Source organism: Bos taurus, chromosome 10 (genome assembly GCF_002263795.3).
Source record: "Bos taurus isolate L1 Dominette 01449 registration number 42190680 breed Hereford chromosome 10, ARS-UCD2.0, whole genome shotgun sequence".
Taxonomy (NCBI): Eukaryota; Metazoa; Chordata; class Mammalia; order Artiodactyla; family Bovidae; genus Bos; species Bos taurus.
The window spans coordinates 18,235,148-18,251,471 of NC_037337.1; the positions used below are offsets into that span (position 1 = coordinate 18,235,148).

General features: G+C 43.9%; 1 protein-coding gene across 3 annotated transcripts in view; it reads left to right on the forward strand.

Moving 5' to 3' along the window:
* THSD4 (thrombospondin type 1 domain containing 4) overlaps positions 1-16,324 on the forward strand; it is a 677,746-nt gene that overhangs the window by 284,052 nt on the left and 377,370 nt on the right. For all 3 annotated transcript variants that reach the window (XM_059890602.1, XM_059890601.1, XM_059890603.1), the window contains exon 7: positions 12,155-12,291. In XM_059890602.1, the coding sequence (XP_059746585.1) occupies positions 12,155-12,291 (137 nt within the window). The remainder of the gene's footprint in view (positions 1-12,154; positions 12,292-16,324) is intronic.

Consider the following 16,324-nt stretch of genomic DNA (forward strand, 5'->3'; position numbering starts at 1 on the left):
ACCAAGCCAGCAAGGAGGAGAGCCGTCTGGGTCCCTGGCTCTTGTAGAGTCTCCGAGAAAAGGCAGGAGTCTAGCTGTTCAAAGCAGCCACTGGCTGGGGTCCTTTGTGTTCCTGCCTGTGTTTGTGCATGTGCGAGTGGCCTCTGCTCTGTCTGGCTGGCTGTTTATTTTGTTTGGAAAGCTCCTGGCTGTCTGGGATTATATCTATTCATCCCCCTCTGTCCAGAGGCATGTAAATGAGCTTGTTAATTCAATGGAGCAATTGATTAGGCTCTTTTTTAATGTGCTCAGCACTGTCCTAGGCACAGCAGGAGGGCATGAAAGAAGCCTCAGTGGGGTCTTTATCTGTGACCTTGAGCAGCCCTGGAGCCTTTCTAAGCCTCCTGTTCTTGTCTGTGGAGCTAGAAGGTCAGACCAGCTGATTTCTAGGACTCTTCTTGCTCTGAGGTTCTCTGACTGGGGTCATGAGAGCTGGAAAGACATGAAGCCAGCTTAAAAAAAAAAAGACCTGTTGTGGTAAAGAATACAAATGAGTTATGTAGAAAACTTAGTCCTTTGGTTGTACAATTCAGAGTAGCATGTGTTCTCAGTTGCTTCAGTTGTGTCAACTCTTTCCAACCCCGTGGACTGCAGCCCACCAGGCTCCTCTGTCCATGGGGTTCTTCAGGCAAGAACACTGGAGTGGATTGCCGTGCCCTCATCCAGGGGATCTTCCTGACCCTGGGATCGAACCCATGTGTTCTGGGTCTCCTGCATTACAGGCGGATTCTTTACCACTAAGTCACCAGGAAAGCCCCATTCAGAGTAGGATTGCTAGCAAATAAAAATAAGGATTGTCAGTCAAATATGAGTTTCAAAGAAACAAATAACTTTTTAATGTAAGTATTAGCATGAGTATGTCCTATACAATATGTACTGTGCATCTGAAAGTTTCAACTGGGCATTCTGCACTTTATCTGGCAACCCTGATCCAGAGAGATCATGAGAACTGTGGGCTTAAAGAAGGGTCACCTCTGCAGCCTCTCTCCTCTCCAGACTATCTCTCCAGCCACACTGGTCTTCTTTCCACTCCTCATGCCACAGGGCCTTTGCACAGGCTGATACCCACTGCTTGAGACGGCTTCCTCTCCATCCCCTCTCTCATAAAACTAATTCATTCTTCAGATTTCAGTTCAAAAGTAACTTCCTCGGTAAAGCCTTTCCTGATTCCCTAGACAGAGTCCATCCTGTTCCATGTTCCCTGGAGACTGCTTTCACAACTATTATGTTTGTGTATTTTATAGTCATATGCTGGAGGTAGGGTTTGTGTATGTAGATTGGAATGTCCAGAGTATTCTGGTTAGATGAACAAAAAATTGAGGTACAGAGGTGTGAATGCCCATGGTGTATTTCCAGAACAGTGAAGAGAGCAATTGAGTGGCTATGGTTAGTGAAAGATCCACTTGTAGAAAAACATGTCCTTGAACCCCATCTTTGGGGCTGGATGTAGATATTCTGAGGGGGTGGCTACAAGAACAGTGGTAACTAACAGGATGACAGTCATTCTTCAGTGGGTTTTATTAAGACCCAGAAGGGAGAGCTGAGTCTGAGCTTAGCTGGGGCTCCTTGAAGTTTTCCCCTGAATTCTGAGAATTTGTCATATTAAAAAATCCTTTCCCTGAAGCCATGAAAACTTTCTTTCTCCTGAAATCTTTTTTTCTAGTGTCTTACCATGTCTGCTATTAAATGTTTAAAAGAGAGAGCCATCATTAGAACCACTGCTTGGTTTTCAGGAATGTGGATTTGCTGTATCTGCCCACACATTCATGCCATAAGTTTTACCACCTTATAGACCAGCTCATATTGTGTTCTTATCATTGTGGAACAGACTCTAAAAGATACAGGGTTGGCCAAAAGTTTTTTTCAGCTTTTTCTGTAATGTGGAAAACCCAAAAGAACTTTTTGGCCAACCCAGTACTTGCATGCTTACTATGCACATATATACATGAACAGATACCTATTTACATATACTCATCTACACACTTACACACATACTATGTAATGTCTGCATGCTAAGTTGCTTCAATAGTGTCCAACTCTTTAAGTCCCTATGAACTGTTGCCTACCATGCTCCTCTGTCCATGGGATTCTCCAGGCAAGAATTTTACAATGGGTGGCCACGGCCTCCTCCAGGGGCTCTTCCCAACCCAGGGATTGAACCTCTGTCTCTTATGTCTCCTGCAGTGGCACAAAATACACACGCGTAAATAAGTACACAAATTATTGTTATTAAACAACAACATGACTAAGTCACAACAACATGACTAAGTCCCGTCTGACTCTTTGTGACTCCATATATTACAGCGTGCCAAGCTTCCCTCTCCTGCACTATCTCCTGGAGTTTGCTCAAACTCGTGTTCATTGAGTTGGTGGTGCTATCCAAACATCCCATCCTCTGCTGCCCTCTTCTCCGCCTGCCCTCAGTCTTTCCCAGCATCAGGGTATTCTCCAATGGTCAGCTATATATGTGTAATGAATACACATATACACATGAATATATGTGTGTGTGTTTGTGTGCTCAATTGCTCAGTCTTCTCTGACTCTTTGCGAGTCCATGGACTATAGCAGCCAGATTTCTCTGTGGGGATTTCCCAGGCAAGTGTCCTGATTGGGTAGCCATTTCCTCCTCTAGGGGATCTTCCTGACCCAGGGATTGAACCCGCATCTCCTGCATTGGCAGGCGAATTCTTTACCACAGAGCCACCCAGGGAGCCTGAATATATGCATACATGCATTCATACACCCAGACACATACAACATATATACATACTACACACATGCAAACACACACATATACACACACACATATATACATATATCTAATTTTTACTATGATAATGGCAGGTGGTAGGAGGTCAAGCTGCCCTCCTCTGGGTGAGGCCTGCACGGGTGGTACCATTTCCTCTCTCTCTGAGTTTCTTGAGCCTCTGAGGCTTTTACATGCATGACAGTTTGTACCAAAGTTCCCTTCTCCAGCTTCTTTTTCAGAACTCTTGACAGCCTCAGTCCTTAACAAGAAGAACTCCAGCCACATCGTTTTTCTGGAGGATATGAATATATACTGTATCTTATTAATAATATCCACATCCATCAAATTAGATCTATATTTTCCCCTAAGAAACTGGTTATGACCTCCCACTTCTATTGATGCTGTCAAGCTGCTTTCCTGACAGTTGGCCAAACTGGCTTTCTATGGACAGAACCCCTTTCACACTTTTTTTTTTATTATTAAATGTAACATTCTAAGATGTAACACTACATGTCACACTGCTTGAAGAGTTTTGAGCAGCATGGTGTTTTTTCCGTCACAGTATTTGTTTTCAGTCACTTTTTCTGGCTTTGGATCTACATGAGACTAAAAGAGAACACATTTCGGAAAAAGGTTGGGTAACTTGGACAAAGTTGGCTTAACCAATTCCCGTGAAATGATGTGTCTGGGAACTTTCTCCAAATGGGAAGCTTCCGCTGTGCCATGTTCTGCTATCCAGTAAAGTACAAGAAGTGCTAGCCGTGTTGCTTCGTGGAACTCGAGACAAGTGTGTTCATTGTTTCTACAGCAATGATGATCTTGTACACCGTGGGCTGCCAGCCGTCTTCTGCAGCCTCCTCTCAGCTCATCCCCCTTCGTTCTCTACCTCCACCATGGAGGATGTCTCTTCACCCTTTGAATGGGCCCTGTGTGGTTCAAGTGAGTGATATGCAAGTCACTCAGCTTGCCTGAGCCTCAGTGTCCTCATCCTCCAGAGGTGAGGATTAGCCGAGTTGATGTATATGAAGGGTCTGGCACATAGTAGGTACTCAGTAAACAATAGATACTGTGGAGCTGGAGAAGACTCTAGAGAGTCCCTTGGACAGCAAGGAGATCAAACCAGTCAATCCTAGAGGAAATCAACCCTGAATATCCATTGGAAGAACTGAGACTGAAGCTGAAGCTCCAATACTTTCGCCCCCTGATGAGAAGAGCCAACTCATTGGAAAAGACCCTGATGCTGGGAAAGACTGAGGGCGGGAGGAGAAAGGGGAGACAGAGGATGCAATGGTTGGATGCATCACTGACTCAGTGGACATGGTTTTGAGCAAACTCAGGGAGGTAGTGAAGGACAGGAAAGCCTGGCGTGCTGCCATCCATGGGTCGCAAAGACACAGACTCCACTTAGTGACTTAAAAACAACAAAAAATGTCGAGTAAAAATTGTGGAAGGCAGGAAGAGGTTAGGCAGCCAGATGGCAATGCAGGTGCTAAAAAAGAGAACTTCCTTTTCCCTCTTTGTTTCCTGCACAGTGTGGACTGTACCTGCCAGCTCAGAAGGGAATGTCATCCTTGCATGACCTCTTAATTGCAGTCTCAACTGGCTGGCTCACATGTATAAAACCTTTGATTTTGAGCATCATTTTGTGTGTCCACTTTGGCAATGCATTCCCAGGGTGATAACTAGTGGTCTAGTTTCTGAGTAGCTCTCCTTTCCCTCTCTGGGTTCAGTAGCACCAGTTAGAACTGGTAAGTCGCTTCAGTTGTGTCCAACTCTGTGCGACCCCATAGACGGCAGCCCACCAGGCTCCCCCGTCCCTGGGATTCTCCAGGCAAGAACACTGGACTGGGTTGCCATTTCCTTCTCCAATGCATGAAAGTGAAAAGTGAAAGTGAAGTCGCTCAGTCGTGTCCGACTCTTCGCGACCCCATGGACTGCAGCCCACCAGGCTCCTCCGTCCATGGGATTTTCCAGGCAAGAGTGCTGGAGCGGGATGCCATGGTTCTCAAAGTGTGGTTCCTGGACTAGCAGCATTGGCATCACCTGGGAGCCTCTTAGAAATGCAGACTCTCAAGACTTCCCCAGTGGTCCAGTGGTTAAGAATACACCTACCAATGTAAGGGACACAGGTTTGATTCCTAGTTCGATTCCTAGGGCAAATTCCACATGCCATGGGGCGACTAAGCTGGTGTACCACAACTACTGAGCCTGTAGTCTGGAGCGTGCGAGCCTCAACTACTGAAGACACTCAATGCAACTATTAAAGCCTGGGAGCTCTAGAGCCCACGCTCTGCAATAAGAGAAGCCACGACAATAAGAAACCCACACATCACAACTACAGAGTAGCCCCCCATCACTACAACGAGAGAAAGCCTACATGCAGCAACATAAACCCAGCAGAGCCAAAAATAAATTAATTAATTTTTAAAAAAGAAAGAAAGACAGATTCTGGGGCTCCACTTTAGACCTAATGAATCAGAAACTCTAGGGGTGGCATCCACCAATCTGTGTTTAACATGACTTCAAGGTGATTCTGAATATAGTTAAGTTTGAGAACCACCTCATTAAAGTGTTACCTACTAGAAATACATGTAAGTCTGAGCAGTGCTAAAGAGGAATTTAACATCTCTGGAACATCAAGCCAATGAATTTTCAGGACTTAAGAAACACATTTTGTGTACTGTTTCTAATCCAGATCTCCAAGCCTATAGAGACTAACAATTGAATAAGATTCACCAGGGTACCGCTTGTGAATTTCTAAGTTTTAGTTACATAGTCACAGTGTGGGATAGAAGGTTAGGAATATTACATAATTGATGAGCCATATGCTTTCGCATTTAAGTTTTTATACTGGAATGCACCCCAAACAATTTCCTTTTCAGAAGAGCAAAAAGCTAAGAATTCGACAGTCTCGCCCCTCTTCTCTTCTTTTTCAGAACAGTTTTCTAGTTCCAGAGAAGAGTCTGGGCTCTTAGAAGCATTCTCCTCATCTTATTTTCCATAACTTTGTCCTGGAAAATATAGTCTGGGGGAAAGCAGTTTAAATAGTAATCATCTGTGTCTAGTGCAGAATTAGAAGATCCAGTGTCATAAACAGGGGGAATAGCACATAGATAATGTAGTCGACAGAGGTCAAACCTGGCGTGGCTGTGTGGCTTTGACTCTGGCTCTGTCTGTCCCTGGATTATTCCACCCCAACCAAATGCTACAAACTCCGTGCCCACTGCTAGGGCTTTGGGCAAACCCCTTTTTATTTTATTTAAACCTCGCATATACAGTTAAGACATTGCATCCACATGTTTCTAATTCGTTTACACTTCACTCATCAGCATGTGTTGGGTAAGCACCCTGCCACGTCTGAGTTTTACGAGCTGCGTTTACGAGGCTGCTTTTCTTGAACAGGGATATCGTATATTCTACCCAGAAAAAGGGAACTTGAGCCTGGGAAATGAGGGCTTCGGTGTTAAACTTGGAGTGAACTGGTAAAGTTTGAATGGATCCAAAACTAAGCACAGATGTTATCCATTCTCCAGGAATAGCCTCATGTATTTATTCACAGAATATCTCTCCTCTTTTTACCTGAAATTTTCTCTCTACTTTAAGGGATGGCCAGGGAATGTGCATTTGTCTGCAAAGTTTGAACCTCATTTCCTGCCACTTTGAGGAGTCTCCCTCTTACTTACTCCCTCCAAGCTAAGGCTAACCTTGGTAGTAGCAAAGCTGGATGAAATCTAGAACCTTCCACAACATGTTGCTTTCTTAGAAAGCAACATTTTGCTCTCCCACTTATGCTGAGTTCCTGAAAAGACAGCAAGGAGTTTTACAGTTCTGTGCTAATTTTGAATAGAGATGAAAGAGACTTACCACTGATAAAACTGCACAGAGTTCCACTTCTCACAACCCAAATTGTTAGAATTCATTTTCACATTCTTTATAAAATTAATTTTATTGTTTAATCTGAGTTAATCTGCATGCATGTATCTTAGAGAGTCAAATAATTCTACACACTTGGCCCATCCCCTACTATTCTTTCCTCCTCAACAATTTTAATTGTTCTTTTGATATTTACTTTCTTATCTCTGAATAATGTTTACATTGTTACTTCTGGATTTTTCAGTTTCAGGATTTTCTGTTGAAGGTGAGGATTGTAGCCCTCTTTCATTGTCCTCACACTCCACCTCACCACGTATACACACTTCCCATCCCACATACTCTTGATGGAATTAGGTGGTAATTCTGTTAGACTAATAACCAGTGCTTCCAGTATAACTGTGTGCATGCTCTTCACAGCTGAGCCACATAGTGTAATAGGTCAGCGCTCCTGACTGTCGATCTCCAGGTAGAGATTTGTGCCCAGTGGTTTTTAGGGAGTGATTCAGGAATAACTCTTGTGAGGGGTACAGGATGCAGGTTGAACAACTCTGAGCTGGGTTAGCCCTATAGAGTTACCCCACATTGAGACGGAATGGGCCATTGTCCAACCACACAGATGGATCACTGGACAGGGGCTATCCCGGGGAAGAAGGTTGGTGAGGCGGCTTCCTTAGGCTAGGGGTGAGTTCCAGAAAAACACAGCTGTGAGCTACCAGCTGGCAGCACTCCCATCTACTGGGGGAACCCTCACTTGGATTGGGGTGGTAGCAGTAGATAATCTGGGCACCCCTGTGAGCTACCAGCTGGCAGCACTCCCATCTGCTGGGGGAACCCTCACTTGGATTGGGGTGGTAGCAGTAGATAATCTGGGCACCCCTTGCACCCTTGTCCGGGTACTTGGTGGACTCCTTCAATCAAGAAATTTTCCGGATATTTATTTGATGATTTCTTGGGGAGTTGGTAAAGAATCCGTCTGCAATATGGGAGACCTGGGTTCAATCCCTGGGTTGGGAAGAGCTCCTGGAGAAGGGAAAGGCTACCCACTCCAATATTCTGGCCCAGAGAATTCCATGGACTGTATAGACCATGAGGTCACAAAGAGTTGGACACGACTGAATGACTTTCACTTGGGGATCTAGGAAGCTAACTGCTGCCACTTCTCTTAAAAAAAAATAAATAAATAACAGCTCTATTGAGATAAAACTCACATACCTTATAAGTCACCAATTTAAATAGTACAAGTTACTGGTGTTTAGTATGTTTGGAGTCATGCTATCATCACCTCAATATAATTTCAGGACATTTTCATTGCCCAAGAAGAAAGTCCATATCCATTAATAGTTGCTCCACATTCTGTCCTCCCTCCAGTCCCTGGAACCCACTAATCTACTTCCTACCTCTGTACCTTTGCCTATTCTGAATATTAGATATAAATGGAATTGTGCAGTATATGCTTTTTGTGATTGACTGTTTCCACTGAGCGTAATGTTTTCATTGTTTACATGTTGTAGCATGTCCATGTGTGCTACTTCATTCCCATCTATTGTCAAATATTTTCTGTACGGATACACCACATTTTCTTTATCCATTTACCACTGGAAGGACATTTGGACTGTTTCCACCTTTTAGCTATTATGAAGAATACTTCTGTGAATTTTCATGTACAAGTTTTCGTGAAGATGTGTGATTTCTCATTGTTAGACACTTAGAAGTGAAATTGCTGGGTCATATGGTAAATCAACATTCTGATGAACTGCCAAAGGTATTCCAAGAAAACTGTTCCATTTTATAGTCCTGTCAGCATTTTAAGAGGGTCCTGATTTCTCTACATCCTTGCCAGTGTTTCTTATCATATTATTCTTTTTTCAACCATCCTCCTATGTGTGAAGTGGTATCTCATTGTGGTTTCACTTTGTATTTCCCTAATGGCTAATGATATTGAACATCATTTTGTGTGCTTAGATTTTTAATAAGTGGAAGATCTTCATAATCCAAGATCATGAAGATTTATGCCTATGTTTCCTTCTAAGATTTTTTTTATAGTTTTAGCTTCTACATTAAGGTTGATGGTCCATTTTGAGTTAATTTTTATACATGATGTATGATAGGGATCCAGCTTCATTTTTTTGCACATAGATATGCAAACTGAAGTCCTGCAAATGTATTTTTATGTGGCATTTTAAAGTGGTTGGGGAGTATGGGCAGGGTCTGGAGAAGTCAGTGGTTATGTAATTAAAAAACATATTTGTTGACTTTTGGCTGTGCAGGGTCTTCACTGCTGTGTGCGGGCTTTCTCTAGTTACAGTGCGTGGGGGCTACTTTCCAGTTTGGAACACAGGCTCTAGGACACGTGGGCTCCCGTAGCTGTGGCCTGTGGGCCCCAGAGTGCGGGCTCAGTAGTTGTGGTGCAAGGGCTTAGTTGCCTCGTGACATGTGAGATCTTTCTGGACCAGGGACTGAACCCATGTCCCCTGCATTGACAGGTGGATTTTTAACCACTGGACCAGGGAAGTCCAGGGCTTATGTAATTTTATGAGAAGCTCTACATGGAATATTGCTAAGGCAGCAGGATTCTGGGCAGTTTTTAAGTAGTCACTTGTCTCCAGGTTTCAATTGTCTCCTAGGATGTCCTTTTTCCTTGTTGCAAGTCTGAGAGGCAGGGACATTGCCTAAGCCACATAAGCAGAGGGGTAGACCCAGCTGGTTTGGGCCACAGGTAGAAGAAACCCAGTCATTCCTCTGGGTTATTTCCATGTAGCCCACTTGCTGTCATTGTCTCCTGATTAATCATCATTTTGTTGCTGTTGTTCTCAGAAAGTTCTTCTGTAGTATGGCTGCAATATTGAGGAATAAACTTGTGGCTGCTGCTGATACTATTCCTAAGGATAGAAGTAACTGGGAGGAAGCCCAGAGAAATCAGAACTCAAAACCCTTGCCCTCTGTGAGGCTGCTTTATAAACACTTTTATTACATCAAAATGCAATGCAGTTGGATAGTTCCTGCTATAGCTTCAGTACGTAAGGAGCTGGGAGAGAGGAAATGGGGTCTGGATAGATAGATGACACAAGAATGCAGGTTGTAGGAGAATGGTTTTCCCTCCAGCTTGTCACTTCCTTTCCTGGACCTGGTGTGTGTGTGTGTGTTTCATCTACAAAATGACAGTTTGGTTTCAGATAATCCCCATAGTGCTTCCGTCTTTGGTAATCTTTGACTTTGCCAATATCACTTCATAGCTTTTGGGCAGCTAGGGTAGGAAATCAAGTCTCTTGACTTCTCCGATAGAGCTCAGAGCACACAGAAGATTCAATCTTCCCTAATCCATGTGGTCCCACAGGTTGCCTGCGATTTCCTGTTAGCGGTTTTCAATGGCTTTGGAGTAGAAGGAAGTTCATTGCTATGACAGTCAGGCAGCCACAGTGGGGAAAATATGATGTATTGTGTTGTGTAGGAAAAAGTCAGTATTATCCAGTGCAGTAATCAGATTTTCAGACAAAGACATGACCCTGGAACATGCTGTCTATGGCTGAGCATAGCATTAGTCTCGTCTCCAAGAACAGTGAAACAAAATCAGTGTGTACTTGGCATGTCTTTCTCCCTTGGATATGGAAATATATCTCGCCTGAACATTTTTCTCATTCTTATTTTGGAGGCAACTAGATTGCTCTGAAAATATTAGTCATAGCAGTAATTGATTTAGTATTTATTGAGCAGCAGGCTCTGTGTGAGGTAACAGAAATATAAAGAAAGACTCTGAGGTAGGGGGGTCTATCTAGTAGGGAGAGAGGAGAGAAAAACGAAAATTAAAACACCTCCAAAGGCCAATATTTATTTTCTCTGTCCCTCTCTTTGGGGCTTCCTTGGTGGCTCAGTCAGTAAAAAATCCACCTACGATGCAGGAGACTGCCTGCAATTCAGGAGACCCAGGTTCGAACCCTCGGCTGGGAAGATCCCCTGGAGAAGGCAATGGCAACCCGCTCCAGTATTCTTTCCTGGAAAATCCTATGTACAGAGGAGTCTGGCGAGCTGCAGTCCATGGGGTCGAAAGAGTTGGACACGACTGAACAACTGAGCACACACCCTTCCCTTTATTATTCAGTTATTTGTTGAGCATTTGTCCTATGCCCGAGCTCTCTTCTGGGTGCTGGAGATACAAAAGTGAGTAAGACAGACACATCTCAGACTTCCCTGGTGGCCCAGTGGTTAAGAATTCACCTGCCAATACAGAGGACATGGGTTCGATCCCTGCTCTGGGAAGATCCCAGATGCAGCAGCTAAGCCCATGCACCACAAGTACTGGGCCTGCCCTCTAGAGCCTAAGAGCCACAACTACTGAGCCCATGTGCTATAACTACTGAAGCTCGCACACCCTACATCCCATGCTTTGCAACAAGAGAAGCCACCGCAATGAGAAGCCCATGCACCGTAAGGAAGAGTAACCCCTGCTTACTGCAGCTAGAGAAAGCCCTCACACAGCAACAGAGACACTGTGCAGCCAACAATAAATCAACTAAAAAAGACAGACACATCTCTGCGGCCCCTCAAAGCCATGCCTTAAATGATGTTTGTTGAACCGTATAGTAGAGGAGACCAGATCAGCCTGTGCTAGATGGACTTTGAGGGCAGATCAGGATCCATGGAGGGCTTCCCGGAGAGGGTGACCTGGGATCTAAAGCAAAGTAGAAGCAGGTGCTAGTCAAATAGGCAAAGCCAGAAGAGCAGTGATCAACGGCTGCCCAGAGGAAATGCTTCGTTGGAAATAGAACAGTAGGAAATGAGACTATAAAGGTAGGTGAGGTTCAGCTCTTGAGAGGACTTTAGACTTCAATCTAAGGTGACAGGCAAACCACTTAAATGTCTCATAATGGAGGAATTATTACAGGAAACTTGGGCCGTTTAAAAGAACATAAAATGGTATAACTGCATAGATTTTAAGTAATAAAAAGCAGAACGCAAACATTGTGTGCTCACCGTGATTACTGATTTATACGATATAATTGAGACTGTTAAAGATGGGAGGATGCCTAAAAGGGAAGTCCTATTTGTATTGTGAGATTCTTTAAGAATCCCTTTATGGTATTCACTCAGCATCGAATCTCTACCATGTGTGCAGATCAAGGTGCAACCTCTTCTCTCTCCCATCAAATACGGAGAGATCTAATAGCTTTAATGCATCTTAAATGTGTGTGACTGTGAGATACCGAGAATAGGCACATCCACAGAGAAAGAACATCGATTTGGTGGCTGCCAAGGTCTTGGGAGGAGGAGAGAGGTCGGGGTGACAGCTGATAGGTCCAGCATTTCCTTTCTGGGGTGATGGAAATGTTCTGAGGTTAGTTTGTGAAAATGGTTGTAAACATTGTGAGTATACTAAAAGCCATTGAGATACATGCTTTGGTTAAAATGGTTAATTTTATGTTATGTGAATTTTATCTTAATAAAAAAAATACAGAAAGATAAAAGATGCCGATTGGTTTTTGTTGCTGTTTTTGGTAGTCAAGGGCAATCGGAAGTGTGAGCTGAACTGCCAGGCAATGGGCTACCGCTTCTATGTTCGGCAAGCTGAGAAGGTCATTGATGGTACCCCCTGTGACCAGAATGGTACGGCCATCTGCGTGTCCGGGCAGTGCAAGGTAAGTGCCCCGGACTGGGGTATCTGGAGTGGGTCTCGGGGTGTTTGATCTGTGCCTGCCAACTGCACTGTTTGCCAAGCTGTGACATGCTTCCTCCCCATCAACTATGGTCCAACCCAACCCCCAACTCTGAACCGTGAGCTCTGGGAGAAGTGGATTAAATGGGGCGGTTTGTTCTGCTCTGAGTTTTCGATCTTTGGGAGTTGCCAAGTCTCACTCTGGCGTTTCAGTTATTAAGTGATTTACATTTACATCATGTGCGTTGTAAGAATCTCAGTGATCTTTCCTTGTTGGATCTGGAGCTTCTTCCTTACCTCTGAAGACGAGGTTATGAAAAGGGCACTGCTGGATCAGTCAAGAGGCGGTTGGCGTCATCAGGGTGGCATTTTAAGGGCATGGCATATTTTATCTTGCCTCCCACCAACTGGGGCAGGCTTCCAAATGAAAGCGGTCTAGTGCCTTTATAGCCGAAGTTGTACTTTCAACAGGAAGTTTTCAGCCTCCTTGGACTTCTGAAGTCTGTTCCAAGAACTCCCCGCCCTGCATTCTGAAAACATTCTGGGCTGGAGAGAATCCTTGTGGGATGCTACCCTTTGACAGAAAGCACCATTTGCTTAAAAACAGGTGCCCCAGAGAGATGGTACCAGTTCCACAGTATATTCATTGGGGCCTGGATGTCCACTCTCCTTTCATCTATAAATGTAAGAGTGGTGGTCTGACTCTAGCAAGTAAATGACTTTTTGGAGCCCAGGCTAAGATTCTGTCTTAACACTCAATTGCAGGCAGGACTGAGTTTCATCAAAGGAAGAGCTCTTTGGCTATCACATCTAAAAGTTCCTGTTGTACTTTCCATGTAAATTGCTGCACTGTTTAGTATTAGAGCTACTCAATTATGATTTATAAGCACCTCCTTCCCCCTCCAGCCTTTTTCTTAATGAGGTTTTAAATAGAATACAAAATAATTTATCAAAGCAATATGAATATTCTGGGGCTTCTCAGGTGGCTCAGTGGTAAAGAATTTGCCTGCAATGCAGGAGACGCAGGTTCGATACTTAGGTTGGGAAAATCCCTGAGAGAAGGAAATGGCAACCTACTCCAGTATTCTTGCCTGGGAAATCCCATGCACAGAGGAGCCTGGTGGGCTATGGTCCATGGGGTCACAGAGAGTCAGAAAGGACTCAGCAACTAAACAGCAACAACATGGATAGTCTGAGACTGTGAATAAAGAAAGGAAAAAGCTGTCGTTTGATATTCAATGCATGTGAAGTTGCCTTTGGACAGACAAGAAACCCACAAAGCTTTGAGATGGGGTTCAAAAGAGGCAAGGAATATGGTGGGGAGCACACTGGAGGCTGAGACCCATCTGGCCCCAATTTCGACTCCTTTGGGAAAAACCACTGGGTTTCATGCATCCCCTCTATCCTTACTGTCTTCAGATAACGCTGAAGGAAGCCCCATTAGAGTTTATGATTTCCGACTCAACTAATCCCTGCTTCTAAATGTTAACTGAGCCTGAAATGATGCACTTTATAGCAACCTAGCTTTTCTTTCGGATCCCGAATCAACTGTTTAATTTCCTGAATACAAGTGCATACTGCTGGGAGGTGTTATAGTGCAGTGGTTAAAAACATGCCCTCTGAAGTCAGACTGCTTGGATTCAAATCCTACTTCTTTTATCATTGACTGTGTAACCTTGCACAAGTTCCATGAGCTCTCTGTGCCCCTACATCACCTGCAACACGAGGAGGATGGTGCCTACCTCCTGCGTTGTAGTGAAGAGTCATGAGCTAATACACATATGGTCCTCATATGAGGTCTGGCACTTAATAAAGCAGACTGGCTTTTCCTAATATTATGTTCACTTATGCCCATATGACCTGTCGTATTTGAACTTTTTATGCAGAAGTATTTGAATTTTTTAGCAGATTATAGATTTGTGAGATTCACATTATGCTGTTTTGCAGAAGAATTAAAATACTTTAATTGACAGATACATCTTTATAATAATTTTTCCTTATATATTTTGGCTGCAATTTAAAATTTTTTTTACATTTTTAAATTTATTGTTTTAAATTGGAGAATGACTGCTTTAAAGTGTTGTGTTAGTACAACAGCGTGACTCAGCCATATGTATACATACATCCCCCCTGTTGAGCCTCTCCCACCCCACCTCCCGTCCCACTCCTCTAGGTCATCACATAGCACCAGGCTGGATGCCCTGTATTATAGAGCAGTATCCCACTAGCTATCTGTTTTACGCATGGCAGCGTATGTGTCAGGGCTGCTTTTCCAGTTCGTTCCACCCTCCCCTCCAGTTGTGTGCACAAGTCCATTCTCTATGTCTGTGGCTCTATTCCTGCCCTGCAAATAGGTTAATCGGTACCATTTTTCTAGATTCCGTGTATATATATGCATTAATATATATTTGTTTTTCTCTTTCTGATTTATTTCACTCTGCATAACAGGCTCTAGGTTCAGCCACTCCAGGTCAACTGATTCACATTTGTTCCTTTTTATGGCTGAGTAATATTCCATTGTATACACGTACCCCAGCTTATCTATTCACCTGTTGATAGACTTCTAGGTTGCTTTCATGTTCTGGCTATTGAATGTGGTGCTGCAGTGAACACTGGGGTGCATGTGCTCACATTACCCTTCGAGGCGGTGTCCCTGAGCTGCACTGTGACTCTCCAGGAGATGTTAGATCCTATGTTGGTAGGTCTGGGGAAAGTCCTGAATAGTCTATTTTTATAACACGTTCCCATGTGGTGCTGATGCTGCTGGTCCATGGGTCATATTTTGAGTAGCAAAGTTTTAAAGGACCCTTTGATTAAAGCACAGTTCACAAAGAGCCAGAAATGTAAATATAGAGTGGTGAGATGAGTTGGAAGGAAGAGGAAATGTGGTCTGTTTCCACTGGGGGAGCTTGTTTTCTTAGTATTGGCTTAAGTACCTCTAAGCTGATGATACGAAGGAAAAACAAATACTAATAAGGACATATGGGTATGAATTCTTACAAATTGATGAAAGCTAATGGTGTCGGACAACACAGTTTGAAGTTGATAATTGCAAGAAGACTGAGACAGATATTCCCCAGGATGTGAGTAGATGAATAGGAATTTGATGTTATAAGGACAACTTTGATATTACTCGTATTTGTTCTCTGTGTATTTACCCAAAATTTGCTCATAGACGTTGTTGAAACAACTGACCGTCGTGTCCTCACTAGAACTTCAGTTTAAATAATCAGAAGTACATTTGCTTCCCAAGCTAAGTTCTGTTTACTCTGTAACTTTCAAAGGGTAGAGTGCCCTTTTTGAGTATTTGATTGGAAGCCCAGAATTCAAATTGCTATCTCTGCCTCTCTGATATCACTCTCCAGCAGGAGTCTCTGCATCTGAAATAGCTCCACAGAGCCTCTGCCAGCCACAGAGAGGTGAAGGCAAACCCCCGGCCTGCAACAAAAGTTAATGAGAAGTGACAAGCACTAAATGAGAATGTGAGCTAAACCCACACAAGAGTAGCTGGGGGAGAAGGGCGTGCTCCCAACACCAAGCCACAGAAAGGCCCCAGGCCCACCCAGAGCAAGCTGGAATGCTCTTCCAGTGCCCATGGAGCACTCCCTGGCCAGCCTGTGTTTACCCTGTTGCTGGAGCTCCACTGATGTTTCTGATCCAAGAGTTGCAAGAGAAGCCAGGCTTGTAAGAATGCAGAAGTCCTTGGGCTCAGGGTTGGAGAACATGGGGATTCCTCTCCAGTCCCTCAGAAGTGTGTGACACTTCCTTTCTTGACAGGGAGTGAAGGATCCCAAATGTTAGCTTCAGGCTAAAGACTGCACTTTGATAGCTAGGCTTTGAAGGGAGAGTTCTAGCCGTGACTTCCTAAAGCAAGAAAGTGTATCTGAAACCCACAGAGATTTCTTCTTCATCTTAACCTCATCCTTCTAGACATCGAATAGGAACCTCTGGCCAGTCTTCAGAGAAGTATCTGCTCCACCCACTCATGATTGGCATTGATGGGAATGGGACAGCAT